Raw genomic sequence first — 26,041 nt, 5'->3', positions numbered from 1 at the left:
GAGGTATCAAAGGAAAATCTAGAAAACTAGAGGCAATTCACGTCGTTCTTACAAAAGCAAAACAGAAAAACAAGACGACAAAAACAACAAAAATGTCTGTGGAACAGAGTAAGTAGGAGAAAGGAAAGATGTGAAACTTTCTACAACCCTGGAAACAAAGTATTATTTTTGCTAAGCATTTTGCTAGGTACTAGTGGTGCAATCTAGTAATTAATTAACCTTTTTCTGTCTCAGTGTCCTCATTTCTAACCTGGATATAACAGTACCTGAATCAGTTATCAATTGCTATGTAACAAACTCCTGGAAAACTTAGTGTTTTAAAACAGTAATAATAATAATTTGTTTATATCATGAGTCTGCAATTTGGGCAAGGCTTGAGGGAGACAGCATGCCTCTGTTCCCCACAGCATCAGCTGGGACAGCTCCACTGGGGTTGGAGGATCCACTTCCAAAAGAGCTTACTTGCATGGCTGGCAAGCTTGTGTTGATTGCTGCTTCCTTTCTGCGTGGGCTGGTTTCTGAAAGTGTGATCCCCAAGGACACCAGGCAGAAACTGTGTTGCCTTTTGTTAAATAGCTTCAGAAGTCACATCATATTGTTTCCACTGGAGTCATAAGGCTGCACAGATCTAAGTGGAGTTCATGGAGACCCTACCTTTCAATGGAAGACCTGTCAAAGTCATGTTGAAGGAAAAGCATGTGAGATGGGGGATATCGTTTTGGCCATGTTTTGGAAAATGCAATCTTCCATAGTACTTAATTCATAGGATTACTGTTTGTACTAAAGGAGCTAGTGTAGAATCTTATAATGACAACTGGCTATATGTTGTCAACAAATTCTAGCCATTGTTACCTGGAGAATTATGGCTGTCCTACAAAATTTATAAAATTGCTGAGGGAATTAAATTAAAAAAAATGATTTCGAAAGGTTGTTATTAATAATTGTAATTACAGCAACTATCAGCTTTTAATGATAGTGCTACTATTGTAGATCTCTGCAAGAACCTATATTTTACAGATAAACCTTGCTTCTGTGAAAAGTGCAGAAGATGCCCTAGAGATATGGCAAAGTCAGAGTTTGAACACAAGTCTGTCCATGTACATGTAGATGTATATGAAAGGACAGTATGAGTGTGGTGCTGCTGGTGCTGTTGGTGCATGGCGGGAGTGGGTCATCATGAAAGTGTCTTTTTTCAATTAGAGCCTATGAGCTTACTATCAGAGAGATGGAACTTTTTGCAAATGAGATAACAAGAAAGGCAACTGAATGTGGCCCCAGAAAGGCACTGTGGTTACTCAAAGGAATTAAAGGAAAAGAATCTACCCAAGACTGCTTTGCCTGGCCAGGCACAAGTTCAGCATCCTCAATAAGCCTGAGGCTCATATAACATTCTAAAACTGCATGCTCCATTATCCATACTGTATGATTGTCTGGTGTGCTGGAAAAGAAAGGTCAAGCAGAATTATTAGCAGCCAGCCTTTACTACCCTTAGTCATAGACAATCATATTGTAAAGTTGCATTGCTACTGTACTGGCTGTCTTGGTTTCACAGTCATGAACTTGAATGAGATTTGGAGAAAATCCACATAAGACATTTTTTTTTTTCTTTCCAAATCTTCAGAGTAATTGGTAATTGTCTACAAGGGACTCCCACTTCTTACTCATCCTTTAATATAGAGGGTATGGTGAGATTAAAAAAATATGAGTCCAAAAGGAAGTTGCAAAGCAAAGCACTATTGGTAAATATAGACAAAGTATTGGAACTGATGAAATCTCTATAAGAGGAAATTAAAATATAATGAGCTTAAGTAACTTGCCCAAGACCACTTTGCTTGGAAATGATAGAGGCAAGATTTTCAACGCTGGCTTCTCTATATTGTATCTTACACAGAGCATTAGATGTGAAAAGCAAATAAGATAATGTTGAATCTTAACTCCTTACTGAAAACCTTCCAGTGATTTCCCCAAGTTAAAACAAAACCTGAAGTCTTTTCCATCTCCCACAATGATCTATTTTACACAATTTGGCCTCCACTTCCCTACATGCCCTTATCTCTCACCGGAAGGCTGTAGTCACTCTCCTCCTCTTATTCCTCTGTAGGTATTCAGGATCTTCTTATCTTGGGGTTTTTGTCATTTGCTAATCACCTGGCTTGTAGTTTTTACACTGCAGATACTCACATAATTGTCTTGCTCAGTCTTTTTAGATTCGTTTTTCTAAAGAATGTCTTCTCCAACCACACTACTGAAAACCAGTCTCTCTTTCTGCTTCTCACCCACACATATTTAACACAAGCACGTGCATTCAATCACACTCATACAAATACACAAATTCACACAAATAGCTCACACATTCATACACACACTCACACTCTTGAGCAACATATTCATACTCACACAATTACAGCCACTCACACATTTACACCTTCACCCTCACACACAATCATGCAGTTACACACACAACCACATAGTCATTCTCTCAGAATCTTAACCCTTTTAATCTATTTTATTTTCCTTTTTCATTGCAATGATATCAGAATGTGTTTACATTTGTTTTTATATTTTCTTTTTAGTCTGCTTCATTGAGAGGAATCCTGACTGTTTTGTTTAGTAGTAAACAAAACAACTAAATAAAACAGTGTCCTGGCACTAGGACACTACCTCCATGTACAGTATTAGGTTCCCAGTAAACATTAAATAAATATATAGAAGGGTCACACTGCAGGAAAGCTTTCTGGAGAACATAAAACCTGACCAAGTTGTAAAGGAGGTGAAAAAAGGGAAGTGTCCAATGTAGAGTTAGATAGGGAATTATGTTAAAGTTTGCATTTTTAAAGCAAATACGGAGCTGTTGAAGGACAGCTTTTAAACAGAGAATTTTTTTTTCTGGGCACCTGGCAATACCATAAGTGAGCCTTGGAATTAGTTCATGGAACATCAACAAGACATGAAAAGAAGCCTCAGCTGTTTTAATAGATCAAGACATGTTTCCTGTTCTCCATTACCTGATGGGAAATATAACAGAGCATTGTTTTCCTCCCTTACATGTGGCAGGTGACCCCAGCATTTCACCTGGACCTGGATATTGTTTTATCATCATTTGTAAAACACATTCTTTTGACAAGCAGGCCATGTGGGATCTTCCTCCCCACACCATTCACTTCTTTCATGTTTCAATCAATGGAAAGTTCCATTTCTGATCCTTTGAGAAATGTATTGGGATTCAATGAAATCTATAGTCTTACAGCTGCCAAATAAAAGGGAAAATAAAAACAGATGTCTTCTTCTTCTAGGTGTATACCAGATGTCTGTGTCAGAAGCAAGTGTCCCCGGGGAGGAGGTGGGAAGAGTGAAAGCTAAAGACCCAGACATTGGAGAGAATGGCTTAGTCACATACAGTATTGTTGATGGAGATGGTATGGAATTGTTTGAAATCACAACGGACTATGAAACACAGGAGGGCGTGATAAAGCTGAAAAAGGTGAGTTAGGGTAAGGAATCAGACGTGTCAGTGGTATGGCCAGCTCTGCCAAAGCAACACTGCAAGAAACAGGGAGGTAATGGTTAAAAAATGTCAGAATTTGTGAAATTGGGGGATAATCCAACTTTGTAGTTGAGCCCTGAGCTCTGGAAGATCACGGAATTGTATTCGTTTCTGTTACTGCAGAGAAACTGACAAAAGGGGTTGGTGATACCTGCCTGAGATTTCTAGTTAGTTCTTAAATATTTTCCCATGGAGGGAAGGACAATGAGATAAATCTAGATTTTGAAGAAGCTCTGAGCATGCATGGAATTCCTCTCCCCCACCCCCTGCCACCTTTTAGCCCTGCCAAGCTGAATCTGTTAAGTAGGCTGTTCAGAACTTTACCTGTTTCAACATCCAAGATTCACTGCATTGCTGGACTCTCTGTGAAACTTAAGCCAATTCTCTGCTCGTTTTTATCTCAAGTGAACCTGGAGAAGCAACAATGATTGACCTCCCGCCATAGTCAGTCATTAAAAACATGTCTCTGGGATTAGTTCATTACAAAGAGAAGTCTAGTGTTTCTTCTTTTTTATGTTTACTCAATGCTAACTACTGGCCAGACATAGCACCAGGCTCTTAATTTTATCTACTTTTCACACACAAAAAATAATCATACAAAGTAGGTGGCATTGCCCCAATGGGCAAAGAGACTTCCACTTAATTTTGAGGAGATTCGGGCTCAGACAGATGAAATCGTTTGGCCCAGTCACTGTCACACAGCTCAGGCAGGCAGACCTAGAATTCAGACCAGGGTTATTCTAGAGCATCTTCCCTCTCAAGGCATTTTGAAAACAGCTGGGCCAGAAAGCGTTTGTAAAAAGAACCAGATAAGATTCACTTCCAAGTGAAGAAATAGTCCCAGTACCTTCTAAGATGGTTTCTCCCCGTGATTTACCACTTGAGAAATCAACACCTCTCCATCATTAGAGTGTATGGAGCATTAAATCGAAATTGAAGGATGGGATTACCTTGGTTTTAATCAAGCATTCATTTTCAACTTGGTTTTGTAGTGTGAATATTAAACTCCTTGGTGTAATGGAAAAGATTGGACTGTAACACTGATAGAAAATTAATTTGAAAAATCAATAAAGAGGCCAGTAGCTAAAGAGGCGCCAAGGACCAGTGGGGGAAGACTGGTCCTGAAAGGAATCTTTGAGGTGGTGAGCAAGGAGTGACCTGTGCTAAGAAGCTGATCTTTCACAGCATTTTAAAGTATGTTGGGGTTGGGGAAAATATTACGGGGCACAAACCAAAGAGAAGGTGGGGGTGACTCTGTTATAAGAAAAATAAAGAAAATGAAGGATATGGAAGTTGGGGTGAAATTTGGTTACTTGGAAAAGTCTACATTGGTGGATGAATGGCAGGACTAAGGAAGCCTAATTATCAACCACAGGGAGCTAGGGTAGTCACTAATTCGGGTTTCTCCTCCGGAAAAGTAGCTGTGCGAATTGTGTGTTGCCTAGAGCTGTCAACTTACTTCGTTAATTAATATTACTATCTCTTCTGCTTGACACTGACTTATGAACATTGACATCAGCAATTCCTGCCTCCCATCCTTTGCAGTCCGTAATTGGGTAGTTGGTTATGCTAAGGTTGTCACCTGTTTTCAGTGTATTCAGGGCATAAACACACACTTTGTCTCTGAAATCTTGAAATATTTAAGTCACCCCAATGGAACTTACACATTGTAAATGAGCTCTCTGCATGTGATTAATTTGCACATTTCCCCCCAATTCAGTGTGTTTATTTTGGCAAAAGAATAATCTTCTATAAAGCACTGATGTTTAGGTTTAAAACACTGCTAGATGTTATTTCATTTGTAAAAGAACATTTGTTTAAACTTGTAGCACAAAGTTCCAAATGTCCACCAAGGGAAAAGAAAAGAAAAATTAGAGATGGATTTAACAGAGAAAAATACGACTCCTTGTGAAAGTCATTATACTCAATTTAATACCATAAAAGTCTACAGAGACATTATAGCAATATTTTTGCATTTTAAAGCATTTTTTAACTTAGTATTTTTGTTTATTTCTAACTCATTCACCCATTTTTCCTCCAAGAGTAACTGCGTTCTTATTATTTGTCAGGCAGGCCCTTTGCCAGAGACTGGAAATCTAAAGCTGAAGAGATTGAGTCCTGACCACAGGGAGTTCACAATTTAACAGGACAGTGAAGTGAAACAATAATTAAAACCAAGAGGGTTTTCTCAGCCTTGGCAGTGTTGATGTCTTGGGCTGGATAATTCTTTGTTGCAGGAGGCTGTTCTGTGTATTGTAGGATATTTGGTAGCATTCTAGGTTTCCCCTCACTAAAGATCAGTAAGCTCATGCTCTGCCCACCCCCAAGAGTCCTGATAATAGTAATAAAAATAATTACTCTAGACATTGTCTGATATCCCTGGAGTAACTGGGAGCAAAATCACTCCCCAGTTGAAAACGGACTGTAATAGTATGATAAGACCTATGAACATGGGTCATGAATGACTTCTTAGGGGGCAGTTCTCAAGTTGAATCTTGATAGATGAGGAGGAATTTGCTGGATAGTTAAGGACAGAAAAGGCAGGAAAAAAATAGCTCATGAAGGGCTAGTATCAATGGAAACAGGACACATTTAAGAAACTTCAATCTTGAGTCTTAAGATAGATACAGTAAAATCAATGGACAAACTTGTTAAAATTCAAGGGCGATATTACAAAGAATTGAAGAAGGTAGAAGAGGCAGTGAGATGGTAATGAAGGAGGTGAATTCAAGAAATAATTACTAGATAGAGTCATTCATTTATTGAGTATTTTAGAAAACAAATACTTCTTGAGTTCTGACTCTGTGTCTTAGTTTAATGGTGGACAAGGGAGAGAGAAACTACCCTTGGGGTATTTAGATAATCTCTATGTGGCTAGCTGAGGAAGAGCCAGGTTTTAGAATGAGAATACTTGGGCACAGGGAAGGAAACAACACTCACTGGGCTAGGTGTGGTGGGGGGTGGAGAGGAGGGGAGTGGAGGGACAGCGGCGGGGGCGGGGAGCAGTAAGAATGGGGAGGGATAACACCTGGAGAATGGAGACAGCAAACCACCATGGCATGTATGTACCTATGCAACAATCCTGCAGGATGCGGAATGTGCACGTGTACCCCAGAGCCCAAAGTACATAAATAAATAAGTAAATAAATTTAAAAATTTAAATTAAATTAAATTAAAATAAAGTGAAGTTTTAGGGGGCTTGGTGGGCTTTGAGAGGAAAATCCAATCTGTTCACGCAGCGCCTTTGACTAAATGGGAATCCTATCTCTCTCAGAGAAATCTCAGCACAGTGTCTGAGCTATTTATTTTCAACCAAATAAACTACTTGTAAAGTAGGGTAAGAGCAGAATTAGAAGGCATTTTTAATATTCCCTATTTTAATAAAACTATTTTTATGTCTGATTTTTCTTGATATTCTTTGTCCACATGTATATAGATGTGGATACGTCACATTTAACACGGTTGCAATCAGAGGGTGATCTGATTTGTTAACTTAATGTCACATCATAAACATTTTACATGCTGTTATATAATATCTGTAATCATTTTTAATGGCTACATAACATCCCATCCTATTGACAAATCATTATTTCCTTAATAAAATCTCACAGTTGGATTTGGTGTTTTGTGTGTACATTTCCACAGTTTAGATATAACCTTCTATTGTATCTAACACATATCATGCATTTTTGAATATTGTTTGTTTTGGTTTTCTGTTGAATTAATCCCTCAGGGAAGATTTTCAGAGGTGAGATTAGTAAACTAGGGGGTATTAAGATTTTTATGGCTTATGCAATGTGTTGCCTCATTTAGCTTTATTTCAACTACTCATAACATGGACATAAATGTTCACATGGGAAACTACCTCACATCTTTTTTGGAGGGAGGAAGGGAAAGAATTGTAGGCAAATGTCTAAATGTTATGCATCTATCAGCCCTACTCCAGTCAAAATGATGGATGCATATTATTACTTGGTCCAGTCATTCTTGCATACTGTGGGACAAAGATCAGCAAAGAGCAGCAAGACTCTATAGACTGCTTAGGGATGCTCTTCTCTATCTCACTCCATCCCTACCTCACTGGGGAGGAAAATGAGGGGCTGCCAGCGGGCCACTAGGAGACCCCACAAATCTACCTGGGGCTATTGAGGAGGACTTCACAAGGCAATGAGGCTTAAACTGACTACCAGACTTGGAATCTTGCCAAACCAGGAAAGGCCATCCCACACAAACCTTTTCAGAGACCTGGAGAGCTTAGCTTGGGATGTGAAATGTATCAGCCAGACTGCAGCATGAGGATAGTATCCTCAACACCAACAGGGCTTTCCGTGGGAAAATGGCTCCAGGTCCTTAGGCATATGCCTAAACCAAGTACAAAAGATTCTGCTGTACCAACATCAACAGAATATCTGTTATTAGAAATTTTCTACTTTTCTGATTATAAATTCCCCAGTCTCAGAACTATCATATTGCAGTGTTTGATGCCAATAATTGAAGGGATTTGTGAAAAGTTGCAGCAATCTTGTATGTTCAGCCTATAAATATCATTCCTTTTTCACTGCTCTGTAACCTAGCCAAGAACAGCTGGGCCCCAGGTTGATGGAAAGGCTGGGGGCAGATTTAGATTTAGGAAAGGTAGAATTTCCTGACTGGGAAGATGGAGGTGAGAAGATGATGGAAAAAGTGTCAAGGATATCCAACATGTTTAACCCTGTTGAAACTGCTATCAGCCTTAGTTTAGAGTATTGCAAAATTAGGTCAGGAATAAGCCCCATGACTACATGCCCATTCAGAATAAGTGTTTGCCAGGCAAATTACAACAGCATGGGAGGCAGATGCTCACCTTAAAAGGTGAAACTCTTTCCAAACATTTGGTAGTTCAGCAATATCCAGAGTGCTAATGAGAAAGTTGTTTTCTAGGTATCAGGACTTGTTTCTCTGCTACAATGTTACTTTCCACCCTTTGCTGAGTGATTCACTGTTAACTCCTCTCATTCAGAATTAGGGAGTGTTTACCATCAATTTTTCTATAACTACAGCCGTTCAAATGCTACTACTCACTTTTTTCTTTCATATCCATGTAAAATTTTACTGCTTACATTTGTTTTTCTTTAAATAGACCATCTTTAATATATATGCATTTTTTTTTATTTTAAGGAAGCATTTCCCTCATTATCTTGTCACTTGCCAAAAATAGAAGGCAACTTAAAAATAAATGCAATCAAACCAAAACAATGCCATTGCATTCTAACTAGGGTTGTAATAATCTCTCACAAAAGAGATTGCGAAACAGAGCAGATATGTTAAAGTGGAGGTGTTCTACTTGGTGTGTTAAGGATTTAAAGACTTGGAAAGGAAATAATTATCTCAATAGGTAAGTTAATGTCATTTGACAACCTCACCTATCAAAATTACCTATAAACCACCCTAAGTCATCTTCTGGGCCACTGCTGCTAAGAGTCCCAGACAGTGGGAAACATAATGTCGTCAGAAAGTTTAAACATGAAGCTTTCCATCTGATCAAGCTGCATGGTTGGGTTTAGGAGAGGTATAAGGCAATCAACAAACAAGACATGTTTTTTCGGCTGAAATTCAGTGGGTATTTTTGTTACCAAGATACTTAATACTTTTCACAATGAGCTACCAAATGTACTTTTGTAGCATTTTAATTCCCTTCCTTAGATAGTTCTTAGTGACTGATTTGGGCAACATTAGTGTTGCTATATAGAGTAAAGTTCACTTTAGATGATATGGTCTTTCTGTATCTGTCATGCTCTTAGAGTGACCCACTAAGCACATTCTAAGTTTCAGCAGTTGATTTGTCTGATTTTCTGACCAAATGGCTCAGGTAATTTGATATTGAATAGATTTTGATTTTCTCTCTTTGAGAAACTATTCACTCTGCCCTGTAAAACAATCAGGTCTTTCTCTTCCATTATTCTTTCAAGGAATTGGTTGTCAATCTTCTCTTCATTCTTGCCAGCCTGTAGATTTTGAAACCAAAAGAGCCTATAGCTTGAAGGTAGAGGCAGCCAATATGCACATCGACCAGAAGTTTATCAGCAATGGGCCTTTCAAGGACACCGTGACCGTCAAGATTGCAGTGGAAGATGCTGACGAGCCCCCTATGTTCTTGGCCCCAAGTTACATCCACGAAGTCCAAGAAAATGCAGCTGCTGGGACCGTGGTTGGGAGAGTGCATGCCAAAGACCCTGATGCTGCCAACAGTCAGATAAGGTACAGAATGATTTATTTTAAGGGAATGGATGAGGAATTTTAGAGTCAAGAGGTTCTGGGAACGCCCTGTAGGAACCACGTTCTTCAGTTTCAAAAAGAGTCCATGTTTATCAGGTTCAACAGAATGTAAACAAAATTAAGATTTAGAAGACATGAGCTTCACTTGACCTCAGTTCCTGACTTTGGATAGGGTTGTTCAGGCTACGTGACGTTTCTCTGGAGCAGATTTTCTCCGGCATACTAGGTGATATAACTCTGAGCTGGGCCTGTCTGCCTCAGGGGACTGTGGTGAAGTATAAATAATGATTGTGGAATAATTAGAGTAATTGCAATTTGTTGGCTACCTTCCCATCCTCCAGTTACTCTGTGAAGAGGTTAGATATGTGATCTAATCTATCCCCTCAATGTAACTGATGCATGAATTGTTATCCCTTAAAATGAGAGGAAATTGGAGGCACTGCAAGACAAAATGACTTGCCTGCAATGACACAGCCACTGAGCAGGAGGCAAAGAAAACCAGCTCTGTCTAACTGCTGCTGAATACTTTGTGAAAGTAACCAAGTGTCCAAATAAATTTCAGGTGCTGTTCTTATTATGAATACATTTGTGTGTGTGTGTGACAAAAAAAAAAGTGATCCAGAACTGTGGCCAGCACAGTGGCTCACACCTGTAATCCCAGCACTTTGGGAAGGCCAAGGTGGGTAGATCACCTGAGGTCAGGAGTTCAAGCCCAGCCTTGACAACACAGTGAAATGCTGTCTCTACTAAAAATACGAAAATTAGCTGGGAATGGTGACGCATACCTGTAATTCCAGCTCCTTGGAAATCTGGGGCAGGAGAATTGCTTGAACCTGGGAAATCGAGGCTGCAGTGAGAGTAGCATTATAGCCTGGGCGACAGAGTGAGACCCTATCTCAAAAAACAAAAAAAAGAAAGAAAGAAAAAGAAAAAAGGAAAAGTGATCCAGAACTCCGCTCCTCCACTCATGAGAAGGTGATGAGAAGGAGGCTGAGAAGGGGTTGAATCACAGATTCAACACATTTTTTTGAGACGGAGTCTCGCACTGTCACCCAGGCTATAATGTAGTGGCGTGATCTCGGCTCACTGCAGTCTTTGCTTCCTAGGTTCAAGCAATTCTCCCGAGGAGCTGGGACTACAGGAGCAGGCCACCATACCCAGCTACTCTTTTTTAACAGAGAGGGGTTTTGCTGTGTTGTCCACACTGGTCTCAAATTCCTGGCCTCGAGTGATCCACTTGCCTCTGCCTTCCAAAGTGCTGGGGTTATAGACATTAGACATTGCACCTGGTCTGAGCATCTTTTTATGTGCTTATTAACCATTTGTATATCTTCTTGGGAGAAATATCTGTTCAAGTATTTTGCCCATTTCATAATTGGATTATTTATCTTTTTGTTGTTGAGCTGTAAGTGTTCTTTATGTATTCTGAATGGTAGGGCCTTATCAGATATATGATTTGCAAATATTTTTTTTCTCATTCAATGAGATATCTTTTCAGTGTTTTAACAGTGTCCTTTGAGGTGTAAAAGGTTTGATTTTGATGAGTTCCAATGGATCTATTTTTTTTAATGTCTATAATGAAATAATTGTCTAAGGTCATGATGATTTACACGTTAAGCTTTATGGTTTTAGCTTTCACATATAAGTTTTTAAAATCAATTTTGAGTATACTTTTATATATGTTCTCAGGAAGGGATCCAACTTTATTATTTTGCATATACATATCCAATTATTCCAGCACTATTTGTTGAAAAGACTATTCTTTCTTAATTGAATGGTCTTGGCATTAATGTTGGAAATTGATGATGGTCATAGAATCCAGGTTTGTTTCTGTACTCTTGATTACATTCCACCGATTATATGTCTGTCCGTTCGGCAGTACCACATAGTCTTCATCACCATAGCTTTGTAATATGTTTCGAAATCAGGAACTGTGAGTTCTTCATCTTTTCCCCACCACCTATTTTTGTAGATAATGTTATATGGGAGGACAGTCACACCATTTGTTTGCATATTACCTATGTCTCCTTTCCTGCTACAAGGGCAGAGTTGAGTAGTTGAGACAGAGATTCTAATTTCTGCATGAGCTAAAACATTTGCTGGCTAGCCCTTTGCAGAACATGTTTTCTGGCCCCTGTTCTAACTCATCACTGCACCTACCACTAAACAGAGTACATAGCCCAAAGTCAATATCTAACAAATATTTATTGAACAAATAAGTAAAATAACTCCTGATTTGACTTAGAACGTCAAGCTCACAGTTTCTGAGTGTGAAATAGGAAGTGTAATAGAAGTGATGACATCTTATTCACACATTCATTTAACAAATCTTCATTGAGCACACACTGGGGTTTCCCAACGTACTTAGGGAGGCAGACACTTATTAAAGAGTAAATGGATCTAAGTATGAAAAGTAATTACATGAACTATGGAGTTTGTCCATTTCTATCAAAGAAAACAGTGGAAGGGAAGAAAAAATTCCCAACTATAAGTGTTGTTGTGTTGCTTTTGGATCTTTGAACATTGATTCTTCTGAGGAAAAGAGAGGTAATTAACATTTACTGAACGTCTTCTCAGCCTCATACTACAGGTTTTACAAAGTTATTTCAGTCAGTTCTCACTGACATTCTTTGTGGCTATGACTGCTCTTGAATTGAATAGGTGGGAAGACTGAGGCTTGAAGCTATGATGGGACTATTTTAAAGTCATGTGGACAGTCAGTGTTGAACACTGGATTTTAACCCAGATCTGTCTTGAGTTCATTCTGAGATTTTTACTTTAACTCAGCAGCCTCTAATGGAAAGATTTCCCAAGAAGGTTTGATTACTGTATTCTCTCTGTGCAGAATGATACATTACATAATGACTATGGACTCTTCTAACACCTTTAGACTACTCAAAAATGTTCATGGTATGAATTTTAAATGAGTTATCTTTGGCCTAGAATATCGAAGTGCATTAGAAACTTTTTAGAAGAGCAGGGACTGTGACGTAGAAACACTCACTCATTCCCTCTGCACCTCATTGTCTTCAAGGATTCACATCTGCAATTGATTATTTGGGTCATGTTTACTTCATGCCTACATGTGGCTCTTCTGCACATGTAGGCAATTTCCATGTCTATAATTATCCAAGGATGCTCAATATCACACTTGAACCAACCCCCCACTCCCACCTACTTGGGTCTTTAGGTTCTTTAGAAATGCCAGACAAATTATAAGAGAATAGTCAAAGCTTTTTGTTTGTTTGTTTTTGAGACAGGGTTTCAGTCTGTCAACCAGCCTGGAGTGCAGTGGCATCATCATGGCTTACTGCAGACTTGAGCTCCCTGGGCTCAGGTGATCCTCCCACATCAGCCTCCCAAGTAACTGGGACTACAAGTGCATGCCACCAGGCCTGTCTAATTTTGCTTTTGTTTTTGTAGAGAAGGGGTCTTACTATGTTGCTCATGCTGGTCTTGAACTTCTGGGCTTAAGTGATCCTCCTGGCTCAGCTTCCCAATATGCCGGGATTTCAGGCATGAACCACTACACCTAGCCTATTCAAAGCTTTTTTTCTGATGGGTCTTTTATTCTCCCTACCTAATTTCCTGGTTGCTTCCCTTCACCTTTGAGGAAATTTGTGTCCTTGGACATATAATAGAGGCCTTGAAATATCACCCTAACTCAACTTCTTGGAAATTCTGCAGATTTTTCTTTTCTTAAACTGTAGCATTAGACACATTTTTGTTTATGATTTTCTTTCTAAAATATTCTCTCCCTTTAGTTTTCTTGGCACTAATCTCTTATGCCTCTGATAACACTGTGCCTGGTACCTGATGTCTTCACTAGTCTTTAATCCCTGTCCAGGCACTGACTTGGTCCTTTCTCTCTCTGTGTCCACCTATCGGGCTTTTACCTATGCTGTAATTGACCTGAGTTGCTGCTTCAGATTTCCTGCTCCTAGGCTGATCTTTCTCCCCAATTCTAATTCTGCATTTACAATATTGTCTGTTGTGCATTTTCACCCATTTGCTTTTTCTTTCACTGGCTCACTTATTTATCCAAGACATATTTTTGATCTTATAATGATTGTGGCATACTTTAAAACAGAAACGGCTGTTTCCACCCTGACTTCCCGAAGCCTACAATCGAGTTGAGTCTTTGCTCTCTGAGCATTTTGACATATCCCTTATTAAATGCCAACCTTTCCTTCCTGGCAATTGACTTTTTTTCCTTTTCTTTTTCGTTATTTTTAATTTTTTAAGTAATTTTAACTTTCATTTTTGATTCAGAGGTACACGTGTAGGCTTATTACATGGTTATGTTGCATAGTTCTGAGGTTGGAGGTATAATTGATCCCGTCTTATTATACGGCATATAGCCAAAGGAAAATCAATTTTATAAAAATTTATTTTACAATATTTATCCAAAAGAAAATAAAAAGACGCAAGCACTCAAATGTTCATCACAGCACTATTCACAATAGCAAAGACTTTCTTTTTCAGTGTCTCCAAATCTCCCTCTCTCAGACACTCAGGTGAGAAACAACCTTCCCTCAGCCTTCCCTAGATGTTCAAATATCCACTAAATCCTACTGGGGCTTTTGTCGTCATCTAGGATTCCATTTCCTCTGTCAACCCTGTACTTCTCTTTCATCACGTTGTGTATTTAAAAATGACATCAAATCCTTAAGTTTCCTCTGCTCCTTCTTCTACTCTATCTTGCTCAGACCATCTTGCCCATCATATGGTATTGATCTCCTTGAGAGCTTGCTTCCATTTATTTGTTCCTCTGCTGAAAGCCTTCCATGATTTCTCTCTGGCTATGGGATGAAGGTCACAATCTTACATTCGAGAGCTTCCACAATCCATTCTCAGTGTGTAACAGCAGCATCAACAACAAAAATAATAGCAGTTACTGTTGGTTGCAATGCTTACTCTGTGTGAGTCACTACATTATGTATATTAAACATTTATTATTTTATTGAATTCTCACAGATAACAGAAAAGTTAGGGACTATTAATATTCCAGTTCAGACAGGTTCCTGCCATCCCAGCTACCCAGGAGGTTGAGGCAGGAGGATGATGTAAGCAGGAGTTCAAGACCACCTGGGGTAACATAGTGAGATTCTATTAGAAGGAAAAAATATATATATGTGTGTGTGTGTGTGTGTGTGTGTGTGTGTGTGTGTGTGTGTGTCTGTGTGTCTGTGTGCATTTTAAAAGATAGATATGCTAAGGTCCAAAGAACTTAAGTGGCTTTTCCAATATCATCCAGCTTCTATGTAGCAGATCATGAAGTTGTACCTAGCACTTCTAAAACCCCAAAACTCATGCCATTCATTTCTATAGAATAATGATTGAATTTTTAATGATCTTTCTTTCTATGCGTATGTTGTCATGTCAACTAAACAGTGAGCTCCCTCATGGAAGGAGAAAAGTCTTTGATTATTTTTTTGATTCCTTTCCACTTAGTGTTATCTGCTGAGGGCTCAGTTGCTGAGCCTCTCCTGAAAATATCTTTGGTTTGGTCACTGTGCAAGGGAACTCATCTCATTCCATTCTTATGCGGACCTGTGAACTTAAGTGACATAATGAATGAGCTCATGTTTGTATACTGTGAAGAGTCACTCAGTGTGAGTCCCTCTTTCCTGAGAAGAACATGATATGGAATTAGAAGATCTGGGTTCCAATATTGTCTCTTCCAGAAACTAGACATAGGCCATTTGTAAATTTCATCTTTTGTAAATCTAGGTGATTAAACCTTCTGATATTCCTGGTCTCTGCTGTCTCTAATAGCCTTTGGTTTTTGACCATCACTGAATGCCTTCTGACATACTCATTCTGTAAATTTTTGAAAATCATAACTTAGACCTCTAAGAGCAGAAAACTACCCACTTATGAAGCTCAGCATATTACCTGAATTAACATAACCAATTTTTGTTCTTTTCTATTTTGAAGTTAGTATAAGGGAGTGGAAAGGGAAAGGTCTTTGGAGCTCAACAGACCCATTAAAACAAGATTGTATACTGGGCAAGTTATTTTACAACTCAGTAAAACCATTCTTCCCCCATCTCCCACCTCACTTTGCCATAAATACAGCCCAATAATATTATGTGATTTTTTTGTTATTTATTAGTAAAAAGTTAATTTAGTGGATGGGAGCAGCTAAAACCTTCAAGCTATGCTGTTATGCACAGCCTGGAGTCATTAAAATATGGGAAGAAATGCCCTACAAATAAATGGCCAAGCTTACTTTGTACATTGCACACTGGAATTCAGATGCAAGCAAACTGAGTACCCCTAAAACCAGATAAACTAAACAGATTTACTGAAATATAGTTAATTTTTTCTTTTTTGAGACAGAGTCTCTCTCTGTCACCCAGGCTGGAGTGCAGTGGCATCATCTCACTCACTGTAGCCTTCACTTCCCGTGTTCAAGTGATTCTCATGCCTCAACCTCTTGAGTAACTGGGATTATACGGTGTGCCACCACCCCCAGCTAATTTTTGTATTTTTTTTTAGCAGAGATGGGATTTTGCCATATTGGCCAGGCTGGTTTTGAACTCCTGACCTCAAATGATCCACCCACCTCAACCTCCCAAAGTGCTGAGATTACAGGAGTGAGCCACCACACGAGGCTGCAGTTTTCTTTAAATAAAGACAAATGGATTTTTAGGTCTATTACAGGATCTTGATAAGTTTTAGTACACTTGAAAGTATTTAGTATTTCATATGCAAAAATCTGGCAGAGGTTTGATACATATGTGACTTTCTGAGTAGTTTGGGAGCAAGGCAAACTCACTTCCCAGATGCAGTTTCATAAATATTCAGAGGATGGGTGATTGTAGTAAATATGGAGAAATATGCACCATGTTATTATACTTCTCAATCAAATATGCTGAACAACTCTTTCATTCTTTGTACTGAATAAGGAATTCCAGTGTGGCAAAATTATTTCTATAAAAGATTCATGTGTGAAGTTTCAAAAGTAAATTTGATTAGAAAGAAAATCCAGCTTAAGCAATTCATTGAGAAACTTGCTTTAAATATAGCAAGGAGAAAATATTCAAATATTAAGCTGCTCCGAATGTCTTGGTCTAATTGCTTCATTTGCATTCTGCTTAGGTATTCCATCGATCGTCACACTGACCTCGACAGATTTTTCACTATTAATCCAGAGGATGGTTTTATTAAAACTACAAAACCTCTGGATAGAGAGGAAACAGCCTGGCTCAACATCACTGTCTTTGCAGCAGAAATCCGTAAGTTTTCTCCTCAGGGTTTTGATTTTACTTTACCAAGTATTATTACTTCAGACTTTATATTCTGGAAAATAAAATAGCTGAGATAGCCTAACTTTTTTGGCCTTAAACAGATTTTTCAGTCTTTAACATGCATTTTTGGTTATCTCTCTCGGAAGACACATAGGCAAAGGGAGATGTTTTTGTTTTCTCTGACAGAACTGTGTATAGACTTGGCAAGAGAGTTCACAGCTCTCAGGAGTTTGAAACTCATAACCATCACTGAAAGATTTCCCACTCCATCCAGTCACTAGTCTTTGCTAAAACCAGAAAAGCAAAGTGCTTAGGCCCAAGGTTTGTGGGTTCTTGTTTATGTATAGACAACAACTCAAACTTGATCATGCATCAGGTTGACCCGTCATTAAGCCTGCTTTCTGGACCGTGCCCCAGAATCGCTGATTCAGTAGGTCTGGGATAGAGTTCGAGAGTTTTTGTTTCCAACAAGTCCCCAGGTGGTTTTAATGCTTCTCTGTATACTCCCACATTTAAGAAGCACTTTGATAGATTACTCTCTGGGCAACAGGATCCATAATAAGCCTTTAGAATTAAAGCTCAGCATCATAATCAGTAGACGTGGAAAAGTGGTTTAGTTCTTACTGATCTAACATTGACACTTATTCTAGGATATGCCTTTCCCACTGTACTTAGCACCCTTCAGCTCTTACATAGATTCTGTGACAAGAACATCTCTTCCTGCACTGCCCAAATGGGTGGCTGTAGCTCACTCTTTTCCAAGAGCATGCTGGGACCAATGTGTATTTCTCCCTGACCTTTCTCGACTGTCTGCATTCTCTCTTCCCAGACAATCGGCATCAGGAAGCCAAAGTCCCGGTGGCCATTAGGGTCCTTGATGTCAACGATAATGCTCCCAAGTTTGCTGCCCCTTATGAAGGTTTCATCTGTGAGAGTGATCAGACCAAGCCGCTTTCCAACCAGGTAATGCTGCTTTCCCTAACCCTGGCTAGGAGCAACACACTTGAAAATAGAGTGTGTCTTTTAAAGCATCACCTAGAGATACCAACCACTGCCCAAAAAGGTTTCAGAGCCAAGGTTTTGCTCTGAAGCTGTGTTCTCTAATTAAAATCAGGGTTTCTAGTCAGCCAGGAATTTTTGAATAAATGATGTGCCAATGTCAGCATGATTTATTTATGGGCCACCTTTCTCTTTCAGCCAATTGTTACAATTAGTGCAGATGACAAGGATGACACGGCCAATGGACCAAGATTTATCTTCAGCCTACCCCCTGAAATCATTCACAATCCAAATTTCACAGTCAGAGACAACCGAGGTTCGTACTAAGGTTTCTATGCGTTCAGAGAAGTAGAACTGGAAAACAAATGGCGTTTACATTGCATAGCACAAGTATTTTAACTAATCTTTATAATGTCTTCCTGTTGAAGAACACACCAGAAATAATAATGTCACCTCTGTTCTGAAACATGGGTTCATGTGATGCATGTGAATAAGTGAGTCTAATTTTATTTTACTTTTCTTGGCTTTGATATTCATGAAGCAGTCGGAAAACTAAAGTGGGGAAGCTTACAGGGTCAATATGCAAACAACTCCATTTATCTTTTTTTTCAGGAGGTTGATAAACCCTTGGGGGAAGATGGCTTTATGAATATTGATATCAAGTAAAGCATTAAAAGAGATTAGTTCAACTTTGTAAGGCAATTTAATCTTTCAGCTGGCCTTCCCTTCCAAGCATAGTTTTAATGCAATGTGGCTGGGTACGGAGCTTGTTATCTAAAACTAGTGCAGAATGGTTGCCTGAAGGGCATGAAACAAAGCATTGTTTGTCCATTATGAAAATGGCAAAATTTAATATGATTCCTGCTTCTCCTTTCATCAGTTAAGGAGGTTCCAGACTTTCAGATTATTAGAAATAGATGTATTCATTTACGTAATCCCAGAACTGATACAGTCCCTAAAGTTGGTGGCAGAGCCAGCAACAATGAGTATGTATGTATATTTTTTACTCTCAGCCACACTGTTTTGCTCTGTGCATTACTTGGTAGTGAAATAGCCCATTTAAGTTTGTGACGGTGCAGGCCTGTGAAAACAGGCAGACAAGGGCCATCATTTAACATGGGAGCAAAAGGAGGAATAATGATTGCTATATTCCTGCAATCCATGCTAGCCATCTCCTAGGCCATAGATAGATTGCTTGCCCGGTGATTGAGAACAAGCTTAGAGGTTCCTAAACTTTCTAGCAAATGTTATTACTTTCCCCAATATTGTTATCACTATAATCAGTACCATAAATACCAGTTGCTGTGTTCCATGACCCATGCCAAGATCCTTTCTACACTCTGTCCACTTAGTTTTTTTTAACAACATCCTAGGCAGGCATCATTATCACCCATATTCCACAGATGAACAAAACAAGGCACAGAATCATTGAATAACTTGTTTCAAATCAATCAACCAAATAGAAGTTATGGCTGGGTTTAAACCTAGGCTCTCAGAGGCCGGATGCTATAGCCTTAACCACTGACTCCTTCTGCGTTGATGATTAAAGCAGACAGGTGCTCCCCATCCTGCTTGGGCTTTAAGAGTACATGATTTGATTTATTTTATTATTTCTTCAACTCATGTGAGTATTTAATTATGAGCCTTATAAATCAAGCACACACCAAATTAGATGATGGGGCAAAATGCACTAGGTATTATGACAGCCTTTTCTCTCCCAATGCCTTGCTTTCTATAATGAACTTGCTCTTAAGAACTGAAGTGTGAAGGAAGTTATATGTAAAAAAAATGTGTTTTAAAAGAAGCCTATGAAACAACCCCTGATTCACTGTGTAAATGATTCCATCATTTTAAAACAGAAACATTACTTGACGCTCTTTGATTTTGTACTTACACTAGGGTTTTTCTTTCACCTTTTGGCTTTGGTGAATGTGCACTTGTAAGTCTCTGAAAGAGATAATTCTGCAAATCACTAAAGTAAATGGATAGTTCTCAACCAGAAACACACCCAGACATGTGATATAGGAATTCATTTTGTAATGATAGTTTTTCTCCAAAACAGGGAAGCTCAGGCACATAGTGAAGATTTAAAAATGTGTACTGAACTGAATTGAACAGGGTGGCACAAACAGTGTTTGCATAATGCTTTCTAAGATATGTATACATCTGTACTTGAATTTATGAAAATCCCTATGTTTACTCTTGAAATTTTCTGCATTTTCAAATTTGTTTCCAGTTTCACCTTGAATTCACGGACTGCTATGTTTTTTCTGCTTAGGCTTATATCAGTTTTCTGACAAAGAAATGCTTGTAACCATATATTGCGTAATGGATTTAGTTTTAACTCTAGTGAAGAGATTGATTCAGTTTTCCAGAAAACTCAGATGTTCTCATGTGCCTCTTAGCCACCATCTTTTGTCTAGCTTCTCAAATATTTGGGGTCAATCATTCACCTGCGTTGATGCAATTCTCAACTTACATTGGAGATCTAATTCCTGGGGCTGCATTCCTAGCAATATTCCTGTTTATCATGGGATATTTACAAAAAGGATCTTTACTAAAGTTCCCCTGCTGTGATAACTGCCTCCATCACCTGCCTATACATTTTCTTTTTATATATGCAATCATATTTAGTTGCTCTTAACCTCTGAAAACATTACACTAAGACATATTGTTCTCTAGGGAGTTATAAGTATTTTACCTTGTCACAGTACTTCATGGATACCATCTATATTTTCAAGGAGATTATATAACCCTAGATAAGCGCATCTGCTGAACAATTAATCACCCCGTCTTCTCTTACAAGAGACTGATACCACTGTTGAGCTACCATTTTTGCAGAAAATCGCTACTTTTTAAGAAAAATTACTTTATTAACTATGGCAAACAGTTAATGAAAACTCCCATGTTTAAAGCTATTACAGAACCTTAAAGCAAATAGAGTCCTATAATTATCATTTAATAGAGTTTCTTTCTACTAGCTCCTAAAAGTAATTACATATTGAAGTAATCCAAAAGGAGTAATCACATTCCACATCCTATTAATAGCCTACTGAGTTACCAAATTTCTCAGCTGAGACTGCTTTCCATAGAAAACATGAGATAATGGTTTATATCATGCTGAGTAAAAGCATCAAGTTTCTTTCTCCTTGAGTGTTTACTTCCATTATGCCATGTAAATAATCAGTATTGTGTTTGCCTAAACTCCGGCATAAGCGTTCGGCATTTTTAAGAATATAAGAGGAAAAGCCATCTTAATACACACAAGCCTTTTATTTCTTTTTATCTCATTCCACTCCACACAGCCCAAGCTTCAAAGCCAACTCAGCAGGCAGCAGGAAAGTAGAACACTGGATGATTCTGCAACATTTAAGCCCATCTTGAGCTACTAATATCAGGAATAGGGCTGTTTGGGTAGGTGAAGAGCTGGTCCGCCCAGGTTTTGAGATGCATTTACTTTGAAAATATCAGGCATATGGCATCTCTTAAATCACAAGAAATATGTAATGGATGAGAAAAGTGCAAAGAAAAAAAAAGGCTGAGATAATATCTCTCCTCTACGTAGCTCTTAACTGGTTTATAAAGCTTTCTCATGCCATTGATTCACCCAGTTCTTCAAGCAGCCACATGGGGCAGGCATGTGTTATATTTTATCCAATTTTCAGCTAAGGGAAGAATATGAGACATCAGAAGGATCAGTGATTTGCTCAAGGTCACACAGCAATAAGTGCAAACACTAAATCTGAATATTTGGAGGACCCTGTCTGTTGCACATGGCACACTGTAAAACGAATATAAAGCTTGTGTCTCTTCTAAGTTAGTCATTTTAAAAAGTCTTTGTTTATCCCATTGTCAGATAATAACAATCCTCAGAAGAAGCACAATCTGAAATTTAATTTATGGATTAATCTAGGAATCCAGGGAATGCGTGAACAGAGGAGGAAGAAGAACTTCAATTTTCACTTTAATCACAGCCATAATAATTCTAGTAAAATACATTTGTGAAGAAGTTTATAATTTGCTTCTTTTACATAATTAATACCTATTTCTTGTAGGAAAATTGGGAAATACAAACCAGCAAAAATAATATTAAAACAGTAAAATAACTTGATAATAGGCTGCCCAGAAATAATCACTGCTATTTGTGTATCCTTTCTTTGCATACATTTCTTTTTTTAAGAAAGAAAAAGAACAGAAATTGTAAAATACATGTCCACTTATTTTCCCACTTTTCTCCCCACTTGTTGACCATTTCCTAGGTATTATTTATGAAATATTTAATCATGCCCAAATGCTTTGTAACACTGTCTTTGTCGTCTTCTACATTTTTTATGATTAGATTTTTTTGACTTTCTATTCTTCCCATTCTGTCTATTTACTCTGGCATCATATTTTTCTTAAATAGTTTTATACATATATGTGTTAAACCTGACAGATGCTTTCTCTGCATTATTTTTATTACTATTTTACAAATCTTGCTTTTTTATTCCTTCAGATATAATTTAGAATTATTTTTCAGGTGCTTGGCAAGTACTTTTGTGAATCTTATTGAGTTTATCTTAAATTTATGGATCAATTTAAGAAGAAATAAAATTTTAAAAATATTCCTCCCATCCAAAACCATGGTCTGACTTTCCATTGAATCAATTCTCCTTTTATGACCATCAGGAAGTCTTTGTAGTTTTCTTCATTTTTGTACCATGTATTTCTTATTAGGTTTATGGTTAGCTACTTTAGATTTTGGAAGATATTATAAAGTAAATTTTACATAATGTTTTCTATTATTTTTCTGGCTTTTGAGGTTTCAATTTAATATTTTATGTGATTCTATTTTATGTCCTTTTTAAGCATACCACTGTCACTGTACTTCTTTTTTTTTTTCTTTTTACTTTTTAATGGGTTGCCCTAGAGTTTAAACTATACATTTACAATTAATCCAAGTCTGTTATCAAATAACACTACGTCTCTTCACAGGTAGTACAAGTACCTTATAATAAGAAATTAATCCTAATTTCTCCTTCCTGTTCCTTATATCATTGTTGTCACTTATTTCACTCATAAATAAGTGTGTGTGTGTGTGTGTGTGTGTGTGTGTGTGTGTGTTTCATGCACTACATAACAAGGACAGCAGCAGACAACATATACAAACGTGGTCCAATAAGATTATAATTGTGGTGAAAAATTCCTATCACCTAGTATTAACTATAACTACATTTTCAAACATTATTTTGAGAGTACTCATTCTATTTATCAAAAATAAAGTTCATTTTAAAACAGCTTCAGGCCAGTCCATCAGGATGTATTCCAGAATAAGGCATTGTTACCATAGAACACAACAGCTCCATGTGCATACTATCCCTGAAAACCCTACAGTGAGACGAGATGTGGAGGTGGAAGACAGTGATATTAATAATCCTGATCCAGTGTAGGCATAGGCTAATGTGTGGGTTTATGTCTTAGTTTTGAACTAAAACGTTTCTTTCTTTTTTTTGGGGGGGGGGCGGGGGGGATGGAGTCTCGCTCTGTCGCCTACTAGGCTGGAATCATTTCGGCTCTCTGCAGCCTCTGCCTCCCAGGTTCCAGCAATTTTCCTGCCTCACCATCCCAAGTAGCTAGGATTACAGGTGCCCATCACCACACCCAGCTAATTTTTTTTTTTTTAATTTTTTGTATTTTTAGTAGAGACAGGGCTTCACCATGTTGGCCAGGCTGGTCTCAAACTCCTCATCTCAGGTGATCCACCTGTATTGGCCTCCCAAAATTAGGATTACAGGAGTGAGTCACCGCACCCAGCCAACAAAAATGTTTAAAAGGTTAAAAAAAATAATAAAATTAAAATTAAAAAAATCAAAGTTGATTTATTATTGAAAAAATAATGTCTTGTAAGTTAAGTGTAGGCTACGTGTACAGTGTTTATAAAGTCTACAGTAGGGTACAGTCATGTCCTAGGCCTTCACATTCACTCACTCAGTGACTCACCCACTTCGTGTCCTGAACACACCATTCATATGAAGTCCCCTATACAGGCATACCATTTTTTATCTTTTATGTCATATTTTTACTGTACCTTTTCTATGTTTAAACACAGAAATATTTACCCTTTGTGTTATAATTGCCTACGGTATTCAATATAGTAACATGATGTACAGGTTTGTAGCCTAAGAGCCATAGGCTATACCATATAGGGCAGGTGTGTCGTAAGCTAAGCCATCTATGTTTGTGTAAGTACACTCTGCGTTTACAGGAGGAAATCTCCTAACAATGCATTTCTCAGGATGTTTCCCTGTCACTAAGAGACTCATGACTGTATATATGAATAAGCACAAGTAATCAAATACATTGTTGCAATTCTTATTGTGAACAAATTATTATGTGTTAGGTCAATTAAACAATAAGAAAAGTATTCCTTGTCCTATGACTGGGTCTCAGAGTTTATTAAGCTTGTGCCTCTGAACTGTGAACTTCACAAGTGCTCCTCAGTTTTGTTTTTTGTCTCCCTGCTTTGCTGGGACAGGATACCTGGGGTGGCCTATGGTTGGATGTTTCTTTTCCCTAGGTCAGTTCATCTCTGATAAAATTCCAGAAAATTAGGCTTCCTTTAAAAGTTTTGCTAAGATCAGACCTTGTTAAAAACAGAATGCTCTGGTGTATTTCAAAATGGTTCCTTTTTGCCTCCTCCTACTGAGAGCAGGAAGTAATTTTTCTCTGTTATTCACTGTAAGGACCATGTAGAGTTCCTGGAGTCTCTATATCTACCTGTATGTTTCCAATTTGGGGACAGCTATTTGCCCTGTAAACTCATTTCTCTTAGGAATATAGAAAAAGTTGTTAAATTTCTAGTTTGTTTGTTTTTTTATTTGGATGGAGAGGCGACTTCCAAGCTTCCCATGAATCAGACTGTACTAAATCTGGTCTAATTTTATTTTCTTAGTCACTACATTTAGTATTAATTATAACTATTTTAATTTATTTATTATTGGGCATTATTACAAAGTGATATAGCTTAGCTGATTTTCCTGGGTTTTCTAGAGTGATAACTACATAAAAATTAATGGCAATTTGTTTCACCTTTTAAGAATATTTGATTTTCATCTAATTGCATAGATTTATACTTTTCAAGTATGTGTTATATCATAGCAATGGTAATGGCCATTCTTGATTTACTTATTACTTTAATAGGAAAATTAGTTTTCGAGTTTCATCAATAAACATACTGTTGATTGTTAGATTAAAATTAGGATTTGTGTTTCAGGCTGTGAGTGTGTGTGAAAGAGACAGAGAGAAAAAAAAGAGAGAGAGAACTTCTTTTACACTGTTGTTACTAAAAAATAAATGTTTAATGTTTATCACAATTTTTTGATTCTAACAACAAGATAATATAGATTTGTCTGCTGACCTAATAACCTGGTAATTATAATTACAATATTCTAATATTAACTTCATAATTTTAATTTTCAAACCTCTTATTCTGAACAATGATCATTTGATAAGGTACAGGGGAAAAAGCAAGGCCTAGAGATTAAAGGCTTGGCTTTGCTCTTCATATCTAAAGGGGGAACAATTTTAATATTAATATCTGAATATTTGATATATAATTAATCCTAACAATGCTTTATAAAACAGTTGTCAGTTATTATACTATATGAATTGAGCTGCCAGTTTGAGAGATAAAGGCACTGACATACTAAAAACTAGTACTGAAATAGCAATATATCCCAGGGTCTCAGAACCCCAAGGCTACATGCTTTATAACGGGCCATCTAAACTAGAATTGAAGGTTTATCAGATCATGGGGTTACATGGCTATGAGAACGTTCTGCTGTCGGCTCGAGCAGCAAAGGAAAATTTTAGGAATTTGCAATGAGTTTTTATTGTAATAACAATAAAAATACTTGGGATTTTCAAGTAAATCAATTTTAAGAGCAGTCCATTGCACACCATGAAGACCCTTCCCTATTTGATTTGGCCTTCTCTATCCTTGATGCTC

At 37.8% G+C, this 26,041-nt stretch overlaps 1 protein-coding gene across 6 annotated transcripts in view; it reads left to right on the top strand.

Moving 5' to 3' along the window:
* Positions 1–26,041, top strand: part of CDH11 (cadherin 11) — a 166,666-nt gene that overhangs the window by 125,375 nt on the left and 15,250 nt on the right. For all 6 annotated transcript variants that reach the window (XM_032284107.1, XM_032284103.1, XM_032284106.1 and 3 more), the window contains 5 exons: positions 3,294–3,481; positions 9,528–9,781; positions 16,907–17,043; positions 17,885–18,018; positions 18,253–18,370. In XM_032284107.1, the coding sequence (XP_032139998.1) occupies positions 3,294–3,481; positions 9,528–9,781; positions 16,907–17,043; positions 17,885–18,018; positions 18,253–18,370 (831 nt within the window). The remainder of the gene's footprint in view (positions 1–3,293; positions 3,482–9,527; positions 9,782–16,906; positions 17,044–17,884; positions 18,019–18,252; positions 18,371–26,041) is intronic.

Source organism: Sapajus apella, unplaced genomic scaffold (genome assembly GCF_009761245.1).
Source record: "Sapajus apella isolate SASKATOON/1434 unplaced genomic scaffold, GSC_monkey_1.0 scaffold15, whole genome shotgun sequence".
Taxonomy (NCBI): Eukaryota; Metazoa; Chordata; class Mammalia; order Primates; family Cebidae; genus Sapajus; species Sapajus apella.
Note: the sequence above shows the minus strand (reverse complement) of the source record. Positions and strands in the feature narration are given on the sequence as shown.